The 22,064-nt window shown below is 41.7% G+C and overlaps 1 protein-coding gene and 1 long non-coding RNA gene across 3 annotated transcripts in view; one reads left to right on the top strand and one right to left on the bottom strand.

Moving 5' to 3' along the window:
* The window catches only part of LOC109895838 (neuronal calcium sensor 1), a 31,737-nt gene that overhangs the window by 6,797 nt on the left and 2,876 nt on the right, over positions 1 to 22,064 (bottom strand). The window contains exons 4-5 of the mRNA XM_020489863.2: positions 10,561 to 10,585; positions 1,832 to 1,970 (exon numbers count right to left, since the gene is read on the bottom strand). Of these exons, the coding sequence (XP_020345452.1) occupies positions 1,832 to 1,970; positions 10,561 to 10,585 (164 nt within the window). The remainder of the gene's footprint in view (positions 1 to 1,831; positions 1,971 to 10,560; positions 10,586 to 22,064) is intronic.
* LOC109895840 (uncharacterized) lies at positions 4,741 to 9,507 on the top strand. 2 transcript variants are annotated; one of them, XR_004210786.1, is made up of 5 exons: positions 4,741 to 5,148; positions 5,751 to 5,825; positions 7,734 to 7,943; positions 8,240 to 8,488; positions 8,701 to 8,853. It is a non-coding gene; the product is annotated as an uncharacterized LOC109895840 (long non-coding RNA). The 2 variants fall into 2 exon arrangements; XR_002256038.2 differs by having other exon boundaries at positions 4,744 to 5,148; positions 8,240 to 9,507.

Consider the following 22,064-nt stretch of genomic DNA (forward strand, 5'->3'; position numbering starts at 1 on the left):
GTAAAGTTTGGTGCATTGAGAAATAATGGTCTGGGGCTGTTTTCCATGGTTCGGGCTAGGACCCTTAGTTCCAGTGAAGGGAAATCTTAACGCTACAGTATACAATGACGTTCTAGATAATTCTGTGCCTCTAACTTTGTGGAAACAGTTATAGCATGACAATGCCCCCGTGCACAAAGTGAGGTCCATACATCATTTTTTTTTCGAGATCGGTGTGGAAGAACTTGACTGGCCTGCACAGAGCCCTGACCTCATCCCCATTGAACACCATTGGGATGAATTGGAATGCCGACTGCGAGCCAGGCCTAATCGCCCAACCTCACTAATGCTCTCGTGGCTGAATGAAAGCAAGTTGCCACAGCAATGTTACAACATTCAGTGGAAAGCCTTCCCAGAAGAGTGGAGGCTGTTATTACAGCATTTATTTGACCTTTATTTAACTAGGCAAGTCAGTTAAGAACAAATTCTTATTTTCAATGATGGCCTCGGAACAGTGGGTTAACTGCCTGTTCAGGGGCAGAACGACAGATCTGTACCTTGTCAGCTTGGGATTCGAACTTGCAACCTAGTCCAACCACTAGGCTACCCTGCCGCCCATGATTTTGGAATGAGATGTTCCATGAGCAGGTGTCCACATACTTTTGGTAAGATCTTTTGGTAGCCTAACTACAGATGGATTAGAATCTACTATTTGCAACAGAAACCATTTGTTTTTCCAAACTTTGTTTTTCCCTTGATTGTATTTTGGAATATTGCGAAACAATCAGCTGTTTGATATTTTCCAAAAATTTGCCAAAATGCAGCAAGCATCCTGACTGTATGCGCTTGTGATTACATACAATACACAGCAATGCCTGCTACTACATGATAATGAGAAGAAGGGAGCAACATATTTATTTTCAAGATACCAGTAGACCTTTTCTGATTTGATTTTCATGAGATATTGTTGTAGGCAAAATTACATCCTAGGATACATACCCCAGACCTGAGCCAGGCCTGCTAAAGGAGAGATATGGGATCTGAGACACAACAACAGCATTTTACGGACTCTCAGACTGATTCTATCTCCACCAGACAAGGGACCAGCCAGCCAGCCAGCTGTTGTAAAACAGACATTGAACTGAAAAATTACACTGATTACAAATACTATTAGAACCACTGCATTCTCTCTAACTACAGGGTGCTTAGCACAAATTAAACTCATAAACATCCGAACCAGTGTGTGGCTATGGCCGCCAGGGGTCATCGACCAGCCTGTGAGGGCTGCTCTTAACAACACAACAGATGACCTTGATAACTAAACGAGGATGCTGCTTTATGAATGATTAATATTGAATATTGATAACATAATGCCAGGCTGCACTAGCATGTTTCATTAACAAGCCACACACACACACAACGTTTGGGGTTCCTCTCAAAGCCTACAGACCATGGGGATGAAACAAGAATTGCAATGCCTTGTTGTGAATTACAAAAACCTTTGTTCAAAGTCCATTTCCCTCTCATTTCCAGGAACCTCTGACATGTGCTTTGTCAACCCATCTCACCTCTGATTGATCCCACAAAAGGGACCCTTTCTGCGTTCAGATTCCACTTCTGATTAGAGACCGTTACACAGTGCTATGACCCTCAAGGCACCACAGAGACTGGAAACTGTTAGATCATCACGGAGTAATCTCACCCATCTACCAGACAAAGCATCCTAAACCTTTTTATTATACAGTATGTACGCATTTACTCCCCTAACATGACAGTGACTGAAATGTAATTAAAATCACAGAAAAAGCACATTGTAATTGTATGGAGGTACAAATAATAAAAACATTTAAACCTTGTTTTCATCAAAGACGTTGAAGACAAAAGAAGCAAACTTGGTGGGGTCGCCAAAAGGGAAGAACTGCTTGTAGATCTTTTGAAAGCCCACTGCATCCAGCTGACCACTTGGACAGTCCTTAATAAAGCCTTTGTACCTGCAGGAGATGATGATAATGATGAGAGAGGAAGGCAAAGAGAACACAAGAGAAAGTTAACATGATAGGGATACAATTAGCCTATTGAATATAATATGAAATTGTTCAATAACACTGAGCTATTTATCTTGCTAGCAGATAAGATAATGTCTCTAATCAAATATAATAGGCAGAGGGAGTTTAATTAAAATCAAATTACTTTCTTGTCTTTTGATAATGTGCATAAATGATAAATCAATCTGTGAGCTTCTAGCCTCTAGAGATGAGATGATATGTCCAGAATGACATAACACCACAGCTATTTATAGAACCAATTTCAAGCCTCGTCACTCAAAGGTAGACAGTCTCGTTGTACAACTCAATAAAGAAACAGTGTTATCAGAGTAAAATAACAAGCCTTTAATGGGTCTGTACAGAGAGGGAGACGGAGAGGGAGAAAGAGATTCGAAGAAGGAATCAGAGATGGGTAGGCTAGTTTAAGGTGTATATTTCTCTCTCCATCGCTCTCTGGTAAAAGCATGGAGGTATTATCAGTTTGGTGGACTAAAATGTGCATCCACATGACGTCTGACCCAGTGTTAGACAGTGATGTTCAGAGGTAGACAGGTCTTTTGTGAGTTCCCATAACTTCCCATGTCTCTGTGTGATTGACAACAGACACAGACTGGTCCTGATGAGGATCTGCTGTAATGAAGGCCAGACTGAGAGGAATGAAGAATGAAGCCAGGACAGATCATCCCTACACTCACTCCTTCCTTTGGCTCCTCACTCTGAAACTCATATTTTTAATCTGCCTCGCAGATAAAGCACACTCCTGCTAAACCTAGAATAGGACAGACAGACACAGAGAATCTCTAAAGATGGGCTGAGAAAATTTTGAAGAGAAGGCCATAATCCTCCTATTTGCATATCCAGATGTGGAGATATGCAGAGGAAACGAAAGCCCATTGAAGAACAATGAGGAATCAAGTCTAATTGCCGTTCAGCGGGCAGGTAATACAAAGCACATCATAATCCAAATATGACCCATTTCAAGTGAAATAGATTTTGTCTGACTCATTTGTAAAATTCCCATTGTCTCTGTGAGAGGGAAATCGTTTCAGTACTGTATATTCATTGGGGGACTCATGCACAAACAGGCTAGTGCAAAAACACACAGGCCTTTAGATTCAATCAGTTGCTTAGTAACCATTGACTAGTAATTGGGCAGGATGATCCCAATCTAACTAAATGTGAAGCATCTTTCTCTAGTTTGATGTGACCCTGGCTAACTCACTAGCATATGTGCAGTTGTGCATGGACATGTAGCCTAGCTCCTAGGGCTTTCAGGATAATTGTGCTTACTCACATGAAAATAGTCCTAAACCAGTAGACCAGTGACTTTATGTCATAGTTAGTGAGGCAACCTGGAGATATACTGTACATGACTGGCAGCTTTCTACCAACACACTGTAATCTGTCATCATGGTGGATGGCTATAAACAGTGTTGTGGACAAGGCTATTTAGCTACTTTCCCTTGTTGTTGTCCAGTTGGCAGGGATACTTGGCTATGTCCCTGTGTTATTGATTGCAGGTGAGCACTAAGCATGCTAATGACATTTCCCCCTGAATAGATTAGCATTGATCAATATGGAGGAGACATTTAACAGTACCAGCATTTATCTAAGAGTTTCGAAAACCCGACCGTAGGCAACAGAGTGACTAGGGTCTGGTTTCAATGACGGACTCTTTAGGCAATACGTCACTGCCTACGTCACTACTTTATCTGCTTGAACAAAATACTAAATAGTAGCTAGCAAGATGGAGATCACAGAGGTTATTTTTAATGTGTGCATTTCGCAAGTGGCTAGTTTGCATCAACTACCTTAACTAAAACCACTGCAAAGGCTTTGCTTGCAAACTTTGGTTTTCAATGGCGGCATTCTGGCATGTCTGCCTCGAGATTTTTGGGGAGAGCCCCCAGATGTATTATTATTTTTTCTTATCGACTGAGGCAGTGATGTAGTTCCTCTATGACAAAAGAGTTCATCATTGAAACCCTAGTCAATGCCTAGGGTCGTGTTTAAGAGTCTATTTATCTAACCTTGCTATTTATTCTATGTCTGTCAGTGGCTCCTCCACTAATTACACACCATCTGGCATTTCCCCTGTTTAAATTGCCTCTCATCTTTCACACTCAACCATGGTGATTGCAGCTGATCTTCCATTGAGGAGTCATGCAACGTTTTATGTAAAAGAATGGATGGAAGTCTGACTGACTTGGATGGAGTGCACAGCCAGGGTGTTATTCTGCCCCAGTGCACCCAGGCAGTCCCTGAGACTGGCCGACTCTGTAGCCACGTGCCGAAGCAGAGCCAGCCGAGCGTTGTCTTTCTGCTGCATGTGGACAGGGATGTGGATGAGCCCTTGCTCCCTGACCCTATCAGAGAGGGTAGTGCATCAACACACTGATTGACTGGCTCACGAGGCACTGACTTCTCTCTCTCGTACAAGGATCAGGTTTTGACACAAAGCAAAGGCAGATGAAATAATGTTAAAGACCTGGCACGTGAGACGGACAGGGAAAGGCAGCATTTACAAAGTGCTATAGGCTACAGTAAATCATCATATGTTGTATAGCTAGATCTAGCCTGGGGGTAAGATGTATGCAACTATTTATCTTTCATCCACTAATTTACTACAAAAATAAAAACAGAATAATCAGGCAGCTCCATCATTATTTTGCTTTGAGATGAGTTGACTGTGTTATAGCATTGCATGGCAGAGGAAATGACCCAATTCCCTGTGTGCTTCAAATTGCTTCAAGAGCTGCTGCCCCTAAACACCAACTAATCCCTTTGAAAACGGCCTGGGGCATCAATTTGAGTGTCAAAATTGACTACAAAGTGTAAAGAGGATAATTTTGGTCATAAAGTCAGTCTCGTCTGAAACGGAGTTTGGATTACAATTATGTAAACAAATCATGCCCTCTTTTGCCAAGCTCCACGTGCAAATCGCCCCTCTGCCCACTTCGCTTCCGTTTATTCAACGTGGCTCCGTTGTTTCATCGCCCCAATGCGCTCAAAAGATCACAGATGTTTTAGACTGAAAAACCCTATACAGATTAACTATGCAATGCATGCTTCCAGCAGGATGCACATCCAAATGGTTTGCTTGCTCTGCGGAAGGAGCCCAGTGGTGAGTATACTGGTAGTCACTAGCTAGGCCATAGACTGCTGGTTATGTATATTTGATAGTCATTATCACTGCTAGCTAGATAACGTTAGCCTACATCAATACATCTCGGATTTGGTTTGGAAACACGATACCACCATTTAAAAAAAAAAAGCTAGCTAACATTAGCATTGCTAGCTATTTTTGACGAACTTTGCTAGTAACAGTAATGGCAACATTATCATCACTCTAAAGTACATTTGACGACATAATATGACAACGTTGTTTGCTACTAATTATTTGCCCAATTTAGCGTATTTCCATGCCACTGTAAATTAATGTAATTTAGATTAAACAGTCACATTAGCCTCCAAGGTGCAACCCATGACTAGGACACAAATTGGATGGACCTATGGTAGTACTAGCTAACAACTCATGTCTGACTACAGCAGTGTACTAACTAGCAGCAACCAACTCAAACCAACCCATGAATCGAATCCAATCTGGAGCCAATCTGTCAACATCTGTAAAGCATATAGAATTAGCTTCCAAACAATATTGTTATTTCTCGAGCTATGTTTATAATTGAGGGATGGTGACAATTGTTGACGCTGTTTTTCTGTTAGACAAAGTGCACAGTTGGGTGTCAGACTGATCCCCTGGTCATGAATGGATGCCAGGACCTACCAGAAGGAGAAAATGTGGGTATCATAACATGTCCAGCAATGTGATTACACATTTTTTTTAAACTTATTTAACTAGGCAAGTATATAAGAACAAATTCTTATTTACAATGACGGCCTATCCCGGGCCGAACACTAACCAGGACAGCGCTGGGCCAATTGTGAGCTGCCCAAGGGACTCCCAATCATGGCCAGTTGTGATACAGACTGGAATCGAACCAGAGTCTGTAGTGACACCTCTAGCACTGAGATGCAGTACATTAGACTGCAGCGCCACTCTGGAACCCAAATTGTTTAGCGACCTAACAAAATATTTGAATTCACTGTTTGCTCACAATTTTCACAGCTTGTCAGGCAAAACTTCAGAATAAAAGTGTCATCCGACACAAGTACCCTTGTGACACCTCCGTTGTTTCATTTACATTTTTTTGTCATTTAGCAGGCTCTCTTATCCAGAGTGATTTATAGCTAGTGTATTCATCTTAAGACAACTAGGTGGAACAACCACATATCACATGCATAGTAAGTACACTTTTCCCCAATAAAGTACTTCTCAGCAAAGTCAGAGCTAGAAAGGGGGCAGTCAAGTTTTTTTTTTTGGGGGGGGGGGGGGGGGGGGTTGAGATGAGGAGGGGTATTATTTAAGATACTCTTTGAAGAGGTAGGTTTTCAGGTGATTTCGGAAGATGGGCAGGGACTCTGCTGTCCTAGCTTCAGCGGGAACCTGGTTCCACCATTGGATTGCCAAGACAGAGAAGAGCTTGGGCTGAGCAGGAGCTGCCCTCCTGTAGGGGTGGAGGGCCAAGAGACCAGAGGTGGCAGAGCAGAGTGATTGGTTTTGGGTGTAAGGTTTGAGCATAGCCTGAAGGTAGGGAAGGGCAGTTCCTCTTGCTTCTAGTCAACAACGAGTTACAGTAGTCCAGACAGGAGATGACAAGTGCCTGGATTAAGACCTGCTCCGCTTCCTGTGTGATGTAGAGTCGTACTCTACGGATGTTGTAGAGCATGAACCTGCAGGAGCGAGTCACAGCTTTGATGTTTGCAGAGATAGACAGGGTATTGTCCAGGGTCAAGCCAAGGTTATTTGCACTCTGGAAGGGCGACACTGTGGAGTTGTCAAAACTGCAACACTGCATGTTGCCATGGGTGTCAGAAGAGGGGAAGGATAAAAGTAGTTGAGTGTCATCCGCAGGAGAGACCATGTGAGTAAATTATGGAAACAAGTTACTTGGTGTATAGAGCGAAGAGGAGAGGACCTAGAACCAAGTCCTGGGGGACACCAGTAGTGAGAGTCTGTGGTGCGGACACAGATCCTCTCCATGTCACCTGGTCAGAGCGGCCTGCCAGGTAGGATGCAATCCAAAAAGTGTGCAGAGCCTGAGAAACCCAGCCATGAGAGGGGGGAGAGGAGGATCTGATGGTTTGTGGTGTCGAAGGCAGCGGATAGGTCTAGGAGGATGAGGAGAGAGTCAGCTTTGCAGTGCGGAGAGCCTTCGTGATGCAGAGAAGAGCAATCTCTGTTGAGTGACCCACATTGACTGGTTAGGGTCAAGAAGATCGTTCTGATAGAGGTAACGAAAAAGTTGTTCAGAGACAGCATTCTCAAGTGTTTTGGGGAAAAAGAGAACGTCGTTTCTGACATCAGTCTCCCTCAACTCCTATGAAAAGGACATGACATGAGGCCTCTGATAGTGACCCGAGTTACTGCCCTGATAACACAGACGGCTTCATAATCAACAACAGATAATGTTTATGTGAAAAGTTGCATTGAAAAAGCCCTGGCTTGATAAACTAGTAGGCCAATTCCCCAGCCAAGCATATACAACGGATATAGAGTTATTTTGGTTGTGAAGTGCATTAGCAAAAAGCTTTGTCCTTTAGAACAAAATGCAATTTGCCACCACCTCATAAGATTGTCTTCTGCAGTTGTTTGAGAGATGTTCAGTTTGCTGCCAAACATGCAGCATAGAGAAGACCAGCAAGGGGGCCCTCATCACCATCATGAAGACATGTCCTCACTGTAAGCATTCCTATGAATGGAACAGTCAGCCACATTTTGGCAAGTATGCGGCCAGCAACCTTCACCTGTCAGCGGAAACAGCTTCTACAGGCTCATCATTTGTACAAATACAGAAGGTAAGCCACTTCAGCACTTTGATACATTTGATAACCCAATTGTGAAACATAATTTATGTAAACTGACATTATTTGTTGCTTATTTACTACTTCTTAGATGCATATAATGTTTAGGGCATTACGTAGTCTGGTGGAACCAGCCTGATCGCTGTGTTGACCATTCTATTTCACTTCACATGTTATGATATCTGAAGTGAAATAGAAAGGTGATCACATCGAAAAGGTTGGTTTCACCAGGCTAATCATAACCAATATTGATAATGTAATCAGTGCTCTGTGTGTGTGCGACTGACCAGTATCTTTGATAAGGGGCTAGGAGCTGATCTACGCTGCTATGCCCATCAATGGGGCGCTAGCAAAGACCTCACCTCCAGCCTCACCACTTGCCTGCTCACGAACGGTCGTCGATGGGGAGGCAATCACAGTCACTGTTCTATATGTGTTTACAGATTCATGAGGACATTAGGACATAGACAAACACTATCCAGGTTAGACTTCCACACGCCAGTCCCCCAGGGGGCAGCAGCAACCTTTGAGCCTGGTTGGTAAGCATATCAGGTTCTTTGTAGCTCAGTTGGTAGAGCAGGGTGCTTGTAATGCCAGGGTAGTGGGTTCTATTCCCAGGACCACCCATATGTAAAATGTATGCAATTAAGACTAAGTCGCTTAAAAGCGTCTCCTAAATGGCATATACACTGAGTGTACAAAACAATAACACCTTCCTAATATTGACTTGCACCTCCCTTTTTTCCCTCAGAACAGCCTCAATTCATCGGGGCATGGCCTCTACAAGGTGTCTCAAGCATTCCATAGAGATGCTGGCCCATGTTGACTCCAATGCTTCCCATAGTTGTGTCAAGTTGGCTGGATGTCCTTTGAGTGGCGGACCATTCTTGATACACACTGGAAACTGTTGAGTGTGAAAAATCCATAGCGTTGCAGTTCTTGACACAAACCAGTGCCTGCTACCATACCATTCAAAGGCACTTAAATATTTTGTCTTGCTCATCTGAATGGCACACATACACAATCCATGTCTCAAGGCTTAAAAATCCTTCTTTAACCTTTTTCCTTCCCTTCATCCACACTGATTCAAATGGATTTAACAAGTGACATCAATAAGGGATCATAGCTTTTACCTGGATTCACCTGATCAGTCTTTGTCATGGAAAGAGCAGGTATTCATAATGTTTTGTACACTCAGTATATATTATATTTAATTGGGGGTGATTGTTATTTTTTATTATATGTGTAATTGACATTTTACTGCATTGTTAGGAGCTAGTAACAAGCATTTTGCTGCTCCCACTATAACATGTGTCACGCCTACTCCAGCGCTCGACGGTCTACTAACCCCCGGTGCTGGCAACCATCCTTACACACACCTGCTCCCCATTATTACGCACACCTGGACTTCATCATCACCTTAATTACACTCCCTTTATTTGGCCCTCAGTAGCCTCAGTCATCAGGCAGTGTTGGTTTGCTTTCATGTTCAGTACGCATCTCCTGTTTAGTTCATTTGCCTTTCATCATTGTTATTAAACTCTCCTTCTGCACCTGCTTCCTGACTCCCTGCGTATTCGTGACAATCTGCTAAACTGTGCATGCGACCAATAAACTTTGATTTGATTTCATCAACAATATCACCAATCCCTGACTCTGTAGGAAATCTGTGACATGGCTGGTTTGAGAGGTGTTCATGTAGGCCTATTTAGTCACAAAGCCAGTAGGTTAAGTGCAGTCTGAGAGTAGAGGGAGGCCAGAGAGCAATACATGGTAATACCATCTCTGAAACACATTTAAGGTGCAATCTGGTGATACACCCACAATCTCATGGAGGGAATGCTATGAGCTATAGTAACACAAAAGAGTGTAGAATGCTCTTTGCACCTTGCAATTTTGTTTTATTATCAGAAGTCCCTCTTGAAAATAGCCCCAGAAGGCTTGGGAGGCGCAGGGATTAGATCACGGAGGTGTTTGTATCAGTGTTATCAGACAGACTCCAAAGTCACTCTGTCTCACTATTATCAGGCTTCAAAGTCATTCTATTTTCAGAACTCATCTGTCTCCAAGGCAATGTGTGAGAAATTAACTTTGCAGTAGAACTATACTATCTAGCCTACTTAAATACTTTTCCCATGGATTTCACCTCAGATCTATTAAATTGAGGATTTAATCAGAGGGCTATATAAAGTGAAATACTCCCTCTGTAGAAAAGCCTTAATACCCAGCTGCAGAGTTGGAGCATCAGTCAGACATGAGTCAACAACTCAGGAAGCTCCTGGCCACCAGCCCAGCCAGCTCACACCCTAGTCACTGCTCTCAGCCCCCAGAGCAGCAGACCTACTCTCCAGGTTCAGACCAGTCATAGTGACCCTGTAGACTGAAGTCAGCCTTTAGCTGGCCCCTGGAGCACCTGGCATTAACACAAGAACATCTGCCAAATGTAGTAGACAGCAGATGTTGCAGGTGACTCAGTCAATCTCACCTACATGGGCAGCTACAGTTCTATTTGAGGACTAGGTAATGCATAGGTTAGAAGAATCTGAGTTTTGGGAGAAGAGGGGAGAAAAGAAGGGTAGAGCAGGAGGGTCATTTAAAATGATGTACTTACCACTGTTGCACCTCTTTCTCTGTAACTGTAAGACAAAAAGAAACTGTTTTTAGCAAGAGACAAACTAATGTACTATGTATCAGACCATGAAGGTGACTTGGCAAATCCATTGGCAGGTGAAAATCACTGATTCCCATGACTGTACAGGTTGGACTGACAGCATATCTGGCATAATAGTGTTGTCTATTTAAATTATGATTGCACTGGGGTTTTTCAATTTGTAACCACCCTGAGGAATAATGTGTAATTCCGTACATATTGTTAACAAACCGAATGATTCATCACACCTGAAGCTATGGAATTCACTAATCTGCTGTATTGCTCCCAAGGACCACATCATTATTATTATTTCAAAGGTCAATTTAGCACATTGTGTGAGAGAGAGAGGTCACCCAGCAGGAAGGTGAGTGGCTTGGGTAACGAGACATGTTATCATGCCCACACAAGCAGCATTATTATCTGCCAGTATCTAATCAACCACTCATGGTTCTCCTTTCACAATCTGAACCCTGGGGCATACTCTCTAAAACAAGGGCTGAAAACCTGGTGGTCCTGTGACAGCATTCTGAAGGTACACTGCTCATAGCAGTGGTTCTTTGGACAGACAGGTAGCTTTCTCTATACAGGATGCTACTTAAGGCACTACACAATACAACAAACTAAATGTTCATGGGCTATATTTTACTGTTCCCTCTGCCACAGGTCATAATGTTGTTGTCACCATAATCTTGGTTGGATAAAAAAAAAACCTCATATATAGAATCCTGCAAGACTATCCAGTCTGTGGAGGGAATAATTCAAAGGTTTGAATAGTCACAACTATCGTATTACCTGAACCTTACACAGTGAATGTGCAAAGGTCATGTCCAGGCATACCTGTAACCTTCAAGTACAAGCTCATGCCAGTGAGTGAATGAGTTCCCAGTGGATAGGGAGAGGGATGATATAATTGAGAGTAGGTGTCCGCCTTTCCTCCTACACGCTCAAACAAATATCCTTTGGGAAAAGATTGCCTCATTTTAAAGACCAAAAAAAAAGAAACCGTTCTCTTCATTTTCCTCTTTCATTCAACAGTAACCTAGACAGTGCCATTTCACCACTAAGTCGTTAATTCAACATTTTAATGAAGCTTGTCATGTAGAGCAAGGATAGGCTATTTATTTACATTGCCTGATGCAGTGTTGTTTTCTTGGGTGTTTTGCTTAATAAATACAGGTAACTGCCAAAATAAAGGAAACACCAACATAAAGTGTCTTAATAGGGTGTTGCTTCAATACTCCTTGGCAAATATTCTACAAGTGTCTGGAACTCTATTGGAGGGATGTGACACCATTCTTCCATGAAAAATTCCATAATTTGGTGTTTTGTTGATGATGGTGGTGGAAAACGCTGTCTCGGGCACTGCTCTAGAATCTCCCATAAGTGTTCAATTGGGTTGAGATCTGGTGACAATTTCATTGTAGAAAAACCTAACTTGTTTGAATAAAACAAAAAATATGTTGCCTTAGTTTTTCCATAAATCATAAAAATTGAATACTAGTTTACGTTTACATTAAACTATAATATTTATAAAAACACTGTCTGTGGACGTGTCTCAACACTTTCAAGTTCCCGTAAAAACTCCAACCAGTTTTTAAATAAAATGTTATGGGTGAATAACACAAGTTAAGCACAAGTTAATTTATTCAGAATGGGGTTCTTATTCTCAAACAACCCCTTTACCCCACTTGGCCTTCTCATGATCAAAATGGCAAAAAATAAAAAAATTGAGAGAGAAGTCAGAGAACCATTAACTTACCAACATGGTGGCATGAATGGGCTTTAGTGATGTGGTCAATTGTTTGCTGACTCATAATAATGTGTCTTTATTATTTGCAGATTGAGTTTATGAGGTAACATTATCGAAACACAAATTTCTAATTTACCACAGCATTTTTAGGTCAGTTTCGGTAATGAGAACCTTCATTTGGATGTGCTGTGTTGGTAACTTTCTTTATTTACTAGGACCACTACTTAAATCGGAAGGTCCTGAACAGTCATTCTGAAAAGTACTTTTTCTCTTATGGCTAACTACCAGGAAGTTTGAAAAGACATGCTGAGTTGGCAGGGAGCTTATTGTAAGTATCTTTGCCAAAGATGAATAGAGTTTTGCTGACATCCGAGTCAAATTTTGGCACCTGTAGAGTAGCTATCTAGCTATATAAACCACGCCCCTCTGGAAACACGTTTTCTCCGATGTTGATTACAAGGCAGTACTTATTTCAATTAAGTAAGAGGATATCATGTTACCATTGGTGTATTTAAATGAGAGTAAAGGTGATGTCACCTTGTCCCCTCAATAATTAATCTAAGTGTTTGACATGGGGGAGGGGACCAGTAACTTTATGATCAAATGTTATCAATGTAGAAGCATGTCATTTTTCATACTTTGGTCATAATACTTTGATATGGTTTCCTTCAAATACCATCTAATTTCACAGAAAACATTTTTATAAAAACAGTTATTTGATTAAGTAGGGTTTATCAAGAAATATGGGGTGTATGAACTCCATTTAATTTTCTTTACGCCATAATCGACAGTTTGTGTTCCAGCAAAGATCAACCCCACTAATTAAAGGAGGATATCCTCCATTTTGACTTGTGTACCTGTTTTCACACTTACCTATATCGTTGTTGGATATCCCAAGTTTTTGGTCCATACAGTGCCTTGCGAAAGTATTCGGCCCCCTTGAACTTTGCGACCTTTTGCCACATTTCAGGCTTCAAACATAAAGATATAAAACTGTATTTTTTTTTGAAGAATCAACAACAAGTGGGACACAATCATGAAGTGGAACGACATTTATTGGATAATTCAAACTTTTTTAACAAATCAAAAACTGAAAAATTGGTTGTGCAAAACTATTCAGCCCCTTTACTTTCAGTGCAGCAAACTCTCTCCAGAAGTTCAGTGAGGATCTCTGAATGATCCAATGTTGACCTAAATGACTAATGATGATAAATACAATCCACCTGTGTGTAATCAAGTCTCCGTATAAATGCACCGGCACTGTGATAGTCTCAGAGGTCCGTTAAAAGCACAGAGAGCATCATGAAGAACAAGGAACACACCAGGCAGGTCCGAGATACTGTTGTGAAGAAGTTTAAAGCCGGATTTGGATACAAAAAGATTTCCCAAGCTTTAAACATCCCAAGGAGCACTGTGCAAGCGATAATATTGAAATGGAAGGAGTATCAGACCACTGCAAATCTACCAAGACCTGGCCATCCCTCTAAACTTTCAGCTCATACAAGGAGAAGACTGATCAGAGATGCAGCCAAGAGGCCCATGATCACTCTGGATGAACTGCAGAGATCTACAGCTGAGGTGGGAGACTCTGTCCATAGGACAACAATCAGTCGTATATTGCACAAATCTGGCCTTTATGGAAGAGTGGCAAGAAGAAAGCCATTTCTTAAAGATATCCATAAAAAGTGTTGTTTAAAGTTTGCCACAGGCCACCTGGGAGACACACCAAACATGTGGAAGAAGGTGCTCTGGTCAGATGAAACCAAAATTGAACTTTTTGGCAACAATGCAAAACGTTATGTTTGGCGTAAAAGCAACACAGCTCATCACCCTGAACACACCATCCCCGCTGTCAAACATGGTGGTGGCAGCATCATGGTTTGGGCCTGCTTTTCTTCAGCAGGGACAGGGAAGATGGTTAAAATTGATGGGAAGATGGATGGAGCCAAATACAGGACCATTCTAGAAGAAAACCTGATGGAGTCTGCAAAAGACCTGAGACTGGGACGGAGATTTGTCTTCCAACAAGACAATGATCCAAAACATAAAGCAAAATCTACAATGGAATGGTTCAAAAATAAACATATCCAGGTGTTAGAATGGCCAAGTCAAAGTCCAGACCTGAATCCAATCGAGAATCTGTGGAAAGAACTGAAAACTGCTGTTCACAAATGCTCTCCATCCAACCTCACTGAGCTCGAGCTGTTTTGCAAGGAGGAATGGGAAAAAATTTCAGTCTCTCAATGTGCAAAACTGATAGAGACATCGCAGCAAAAGGTGGCGCTACAAAGTATTAACTTAAGGGGGCTGAATAATTTTGCACGCCCAATTTTTCAGTTTTTGATTTGTTAAAAAAGTTTGAAATATCCAATAAATGTCGTTCCACTTCATGATTGTGTCCCACTTGTTGTTGATTCTTCCCAAAAAAATACAGTTTTATATCTTTATGTTTGAAGCCTGAAATGTGGCAAAAGGTCGCAAAGTTCAAGGGGGCCGAATACTTTCGCAAAGCACTGTATCTCATATTGTGTTATGCCGTTTGCCCATAGGATCTTATTCAACCCAGATATACATCTAAAATACCTTATAACCAAAAATATCCACGTCTTAATATAACAATCACACAAAAATAAAATGTGGCCACTTTTGACTTTTTAAAAATACATGCATGTAATTACAGTACATATATCTATACTGAAATAAGGGTTATTTTTGTCACTTGCATTAAGATCAGTAATTGTTGTATTATACAAGTCATTTGGGATTAACAATGACACACTTTGATATATTGAGTTACTGAATCTCTGAGATGGGCTAGCTGGCAACGTCATGAAAACGATGTGCGCGCCTCCATTGGGAAGAAGTTGTGATTCTGGATGGCCAGATTGCTAGAAAGAATTACAAGAAACTGCCATGTGGGGAATTGTAAGTGGATAATTTCAGCTCATTTCATCTTGTTCTTGATACTATGTCTTGTTTTGAGGTGTTTTGACTGATTTCATGTCAATGCTAATATGGCTAAAATTCACTAGCTAGCTAACCAACAACTGTAACAATGCATTTGAGAGACAACAAGTGCTCATTGTGAAAATGTATTTGTTTACAATAAACATTGGAGATGAAATATAGTATACATGTTGTCAACCATCTAAGTCAACCCCGTCTGTTTTTCTCCATAGTTGTGTACACACGTTTTGTGGCTAAACAACCAACCCGTCTATAGAGATCAGTCGTTTTTCAATGGCAAACTATGTAACACTAACACTATGCAGCACTCACTAACACTATGCAACATTCAGGAGTATAGGCGTAATTTCGATCTTGGCCACTAGATCGAAATCTTGGCAGTAGTGTACGTACAAAGTTTTAGATTAATCCAATGAACAGCATTCCATTACTGTTCAAAATGTTGAATCCAGTCTGCCCAAATGTGCCGAATTAGTCAATTGATACATTTTCTTATAAAAAAAAAAATTAAAACATTTACTCCCTTTTTCTCCCCAATTTTGTGGTATCCAATTGTTTAGTAGTTACTGTGTTGTTGTTACAACTCCCGCACGGACTCGGGAGAGGCGAAGGTCAAGAGCCATGCGTCCTCCGAAACACAACCCAACCAAGCCGCACTGCTTCTTAACACAGCGCGCATCCAACCCTACAGCCAGCCGCACCAATGTGTCGGAGGAAACACCGTATACCTAGTGACCTGGTCAGCGTGCACCGCACCCAGCCCGCCACAGGAGTCGCTAGTGCGCAATGGGACAAGGATATCCCTGCTGGCCAAACCCTCCCTAACCCGGACGACGCTAGGCCAATTGTGCGCCGCCCCATGAGCCTCCCGGTTGCAGCTGGCTGTGACAAAGGCTGTGCTCGAACCCAGAGTCTCTGGTGGCACAGCCATAGCCTTAGACCACCGGGAGGCCCTAATTGATACATTTACAAGTACATAACTATAGAGAACAAACAAAAATTATATGGTAAGATTTTTTTTTTTACACATTCCCAGGAATGTCATAAATGATGAATAATTAGCTTCCCTACAGAAAAGACATGTGCAGACACAGCAGGGGTTCAAACTGTAGAACCCAGATCTTACATTTGAACATAAAAATAGATTTTATCAAACAAAACTATGCTACATTTGATCTTTCTGCCCATATAAGACATGTCTATGTCCTGGGAAATGTTCTTGTTCCTTACAATGTCATGCTAATCACATTAGTGCACGTTAGCTCAGCCGTCCCGCAAGGGGGACACCAATCCCATGGAGGTTTTAACAGACTAGTTACAATATTTTTATTAGCCTAGAATCATTGTCCAGTATTGTAGCTGACTGGTGCAGTTAGTATAAGAACAGTAAAGAGACATGATGCAACCAATTTCCACTGAGGGTATAGCCTACGCCCTACGCCCACATGTACAGTACAGAGGGAAAAAAGTATTTGATCCCCTGCTGATTTTGTACGTTTGCCCACTGACAAAGAAATTATCAGTCTATCATTTTAATTGTAGGTTTATTTGAACAGTGAGAGACAGAATAACAACAACAAAAATCCAGAAAAACGCATGTCAAAAATGTTATAAATTGATTTGCATTTTAATGAGGAAAATAAGTATATGACCCCCTCTCAATCAGAAAGATTTCTGGCTCCCAGGTGTCTTTTATACAGGTAACGAGCTGAGATTAGGAGCACACTCTTAAAGGGAGTGCTCCTAATCTCAGTTTGTTAACTGTATAAAAGACACCTGTCCACAGAAGCAATCCATCAATCCGATTCCAAACTCTCCACCATGGCCAAGACCAAAGAGCTCTCCAAGGATGTCAGGGACAAGATTGTAGACCTACACAAGGCTGGAATGGGCTACAAGACCATTGCCAAGCAGCTTGGTCGCTGTGATTATTCGCAAATGGAAGAAACACAAAAGAACTGTCACTCTCGCTCGTCCAGGGGCTCCATGCAAGATCTCGCCTCATGGAGTTGCAATGATCATGAGAACGGTGAGGAATCAGCCCAGAACAATAATTTCAAGGCAGCTGGGACCATAGTCACCAAGAAAACAATTGGTAACACACTACGCCGTGAAGGACTGAAATCCTGCAGCGCCCGCAAGGTCCCCCTGCTCAAGAAAGCACATATACATGCCCGTCTGAAGTTTGCCAATGAACATCTGAATGATTCAGAGGACAACTGGGTGAAAGTGTTGTGGTCAGGTGAGACCAAAATGGAGCTCTTTGTCATCAAATCAACTCACCGTGTTTGGAGGAGGAGGAATGCTGCCTATGACCCCAAGAACACCATCCCCACCGTCAAACATTCAGGTGGAAACATTATGCTTTGGGGGTGTTTTTAGTTTTTCTGCTAAGGGGACAGGACAACTTCACTGCATCAAAGGGACGATGGACGGGGCCATGTACAATCAAATCTTGGGTGAGAACCTCCTTCCCTCAGCCAGGGCATTGAAAATGGGTCGTGGATGGGTATTCCAGCATGACAATGACCCAAAACACACGGCCAAGGCAACAAATGAGTGGCTCAAGAATAAGCACATTAAGTTCCTGGAGAGGCCTAGCCTGTCTCCAGACCTTAATCACATAGAACATCTGTGGAGGGAGCTAATGGTTCGAGTTGCCAAACGTCAGCCTCGAAACCTTACTGACTTGGAGAAGATCTGCAAAGATGAGTGGGACAAAATCCCTCCTGAGATGTGTGCAAACCTGGTGGCCAACTACAAGAAACGTCTGACCTCTAATTGCCAACAAGGGTTTTGCCACCAAGTACTAAGTCATGTTTTGCAGAGGGGTCAAATACTTATTTCCCTCATTAAAAGGCAAATCAATTTATAACATTTTTGACATGCGTTTTTCTGGATTTTGTTGTTGTTATTCTGTCTCTCACTGTTCAAATAAACCTACCATTAAAATTATAGACGGATCATTTCTTTGTCAGTGGGCAAACATACAAAATCAGCAGGGGATCAAATACTTTTTTCCCTCACTGTACATCCCTGCTTTGCTCAGCGCTTCACAGAGAATTATCATGTGACACATTCATAAATTACAGAGTCAATCTCATGAATGTCGGGCAAGCCATTAAATTGGCCTCAAAAGTCAATGCTGTCCAAAAATCTAGGCAATTCACCATGGCTGAGATTTAATCAAGTTTGATTATGTAAGTCAGGCAAAGGCAATGGGCAGTAATACAATCAGGCTTTGAGGAGGAAGGAGAGCAGTGAGGTCAGGGCTAGCAGCTCACTTGCCCTGCAGGCCTACTCACATCCAGCTTGCACTCTGTCAGTATCAACCGCTGAGCTGAGTCTGACGGCTAACAAAAACACCTATTACATCCTCAGGTTATTTGACTGGGATTCCTCTTTAAATATGATATCAGACCAGTCATTTGGAAAACGATTTAGGCTTGTTGAGGTTAAGGTACAGTAGGCTAAACTGTGGCCCCCTACATTAAAATATGGGTAGGTTTTAAGCCATAACATGCAATATTAAATGCTTGTTAAATTGGCAAATTGAAATAGCTAATAGAAAAAGTAGGAAAGCAGAGGAAGTATCTCTGCTTTCTGCCCGCACAACCAAACGTGTAAGACTGGTATAATTATAGATAGGCTTTTCCTTTGAAGTGTCAAAAGAGAATGTCTCAAACTTGACATTGGATCAAAGTGAGGTTGGCAATAGGAGTAAAAACGTTGCTTATGAGATTTACTTCACTGGCTGTCACATTACCTTAGATGCACCAAAAAAACACAATCTCCAGAACTGCATCCTGAAATTGTTAACGCACAGACGGTGCTCCTCCTCTAATTTGGGTGTGTGCCATGGACAGGACAGTAGGGTAAGCCAGCTTCTTTTAATCTTTTATTATGGCACTGAAAACAGCCCTACAACTTCCTGGGCTCAAAATTGATCACTGAAAACAACTTCCAATGAGAAAGGAAGAAAGGATATGATTTACAAGTCAGAGGAATAATATTTAAGTCTCTCAACAGGAGAGGGAGAAGAAGAATCAGAAAGAAAAGGAGATGGAATGAGGGGAGAAATGAAAAGGGGTCTAAATTAGACGAGAGTGGGGTAAGGGAGTGGACATGCTGGGAGAAAAGGCTGGGTGCCCCTCTGTGCAAAGCTAAGGAGATGAGATCCTAATTATACTGTTCCATTCCCTGCTCAAATAGGGCAATTAGGGGATGTGGAGGGAGAGAGAGAGAGAGAGAGAGAGAGAGAGAAAACAGAAAAGAGAGAGCTGGATAAAGGAGAGCAGCAAACAGCCCATCCCAGCACGAAGCCCAATCTTCCCCAGCACTTCAATCTCCTGCCACAGCAGCCTTCCCTGGTTGTGGTGTGGTGAAGCCAGAACTGTCATTAGGCAGCCATTGGCTGTCAACTCCCACCCAACACCTGGCATGCAATGCTACAAGCTAACCACCACCCCACTAGACTCAATACTGTGTGCACAAATGTAATGTTTAAACTCTTGTCTTCTAAATGCTGAAGGAACAAAAAGCAATATTTATTTGCAAAATGGACTGCTTTATTTAAATGGCTACAGTTGAAGTCGGAAGTATACATACACTTATGTTGGAGTCATTAAAACACATTTTTAAACCACTCCACAAATTTCTTGTTAACAAACTATAGTTTTGGCAAGTCGGTTAGGACATCTACTTTGTGCATGACACAGGTAGTTTTTCCAACAATTGTTTACAGACAATATTATTTCACTTGTAATTCACTGTATCACAATTCCAGTGGGTCAGAAGTTTACATACACTAAGTTGACTGTGCCTTTAAAACAGCTTGGAAAATTCCAGAAAACGATGTCATGGCTTTAGAAGCTTCTGATAGGCTAATTGACATAATTTGAGTCAATTGTAGGTGTACCTGTGGATGTATTTCAAGGCCTACCTTCAGACTCAGTGCCTCTTTGCTTGACATCATGGAAAAATCAAAAGAAATCAGCCAAGACCTCAGAAAATAAATTGTAGACCTCCACAACTCTGGTTCATTCTTGGGAGTAATTTCCAAATGCCTGAAGGTACCACTTTCATCTGTACAAATAATAGTACACAAGTATAAACACCATGGGACCACGCAGCCGTCATACCGCTCACGAAGGAGACGCATTCTGTCTCCTAGAGATGAACGTCCTTTGGTGCGAAAAGTTCAAATCAATCCCAGAACAACAGCAAAGGACCTTGTGAAGATGCTGGAGGAAACAGGTACAAAAGTATCTATATCCACAGTAAAACAAGTCCTATATCAACATAACCTGAAAGGCCGCTCAGCAAGGAAGAAGCCACTGCTCCAAAACCACCATAAAAAAAGCCAGACTACAGTTTGCAACTGCACATGGGGACAAAGATTGTACTTTTTGGAGAAATATCCTCTGGTCTGATGAAACAAAAATAGAACTGTTTGGCCATTATGACCATTGTTATGTTTGGAGGAAAAAGGGGGAAGCTTGCGAGCCAAAGAACACCATCCCAACCGTGAAGCACGGGGTGGCAGCATCATGTTGTGGGGGTGCTTTGCGGCAGGAGGGACTGGTACACTTCACAAAATAGATGGCATCATGAGGGAGGAAAATTATGTGGTTATATTGAAGCAACATCTCAATACATCAGTTGAAGCTTGGTCGTAAATGGGTCTTCCAAATCGACAATGACCCCAAGCATACTTCCAAAGTTGTGGCAAAATGGCTTAAGGACAACAAAGTCAAGGTATTGGGATGGCCATCACAAAGTCCTGACCTCAACCCGATAGAACATTTGTATGTAAACTTCTGACCCACTGGGAATGTGATGAAAGAAATAAAAGCTGAAAGAAATAATTCTCTCTACTATTATTCTGACATTTCACATTCTTAAAATAAAGTGGTGATCCTAACTGACCTAAGACGGGACATTTTTACTAGGATTAAATGTCAGGAATTGTGAAAAACTGAGTTTAAATGTATTTGGCTAAGGTGTATGTAAACTTCTGACTTCAACTGTATGTGGATATGTTCATTCTGTGATTAGAGATGCTAATTAACATAATTGTGATTATCTTGTTATTGATGCAAATGCCTCCAGTCCACTTTGCCTGACTTAGGCTAAGTGACCTATTGCACACAATGAAAATAGTGTTATTTTGCCTGCTACTTGAAGACCTTTGCCTAAATGTGCATACACTAATGGCAATGTATGAAGGCTCCATCAAGCCCATATTTGCTAACTTTTGGCAAACCACCACCAGCTTGATTGCTGATCCAAAGTCTTAACTCCATCTGCATATTCATATATCTCTCCTTCCCAGTGGACTGTTTCCAAAGACCTGAACTAATCACAATTTGTGACACCATAGAAATATTTATGCAAGCCAAAAATATGAAGCCTAGGCTATATCCACAGAGGAGATGACAGTTAAAGGCCCATGGCAGTAAAATTGGTTTTCCTATGTTTTGTATCATATTGTAACAGCTGATGAAACAAATACTGTAAAAGTGTGAAAAATGTGATCAGTGTTATTTCCTGATAGTTGCTTGTTAAAAATACAATCTACACAGGACCTTCTAATCAGCAGGTTTGCATGGGCTGGAGTTTCCATGCTGACATCACCATGCGGTTCCAAACCTCTCTGCCAATAACAGCTAGTTTTCAGTTTTCCCTCCCCACGTAGACCACTCCCAGACAGTCATAGCAAAATTCTTGCTTGAAAAATAGTTTTAAA

The sequence above is a fragment of the Oncorhynchus kisutch genome, linkage group LG8, assembly GCF_002021735.2.
Source record: "Oncorhynchus kisutch isolate 150728-3 linkage group LG8, Okis_V2, whole genome shotgun sequence".
NCBI lineage: Eukaryota > Metazoa > Chordata > Actinopteri > Salmoniformes > Salmonidae > Oncorhynchus > Oncorhynchus kisutch.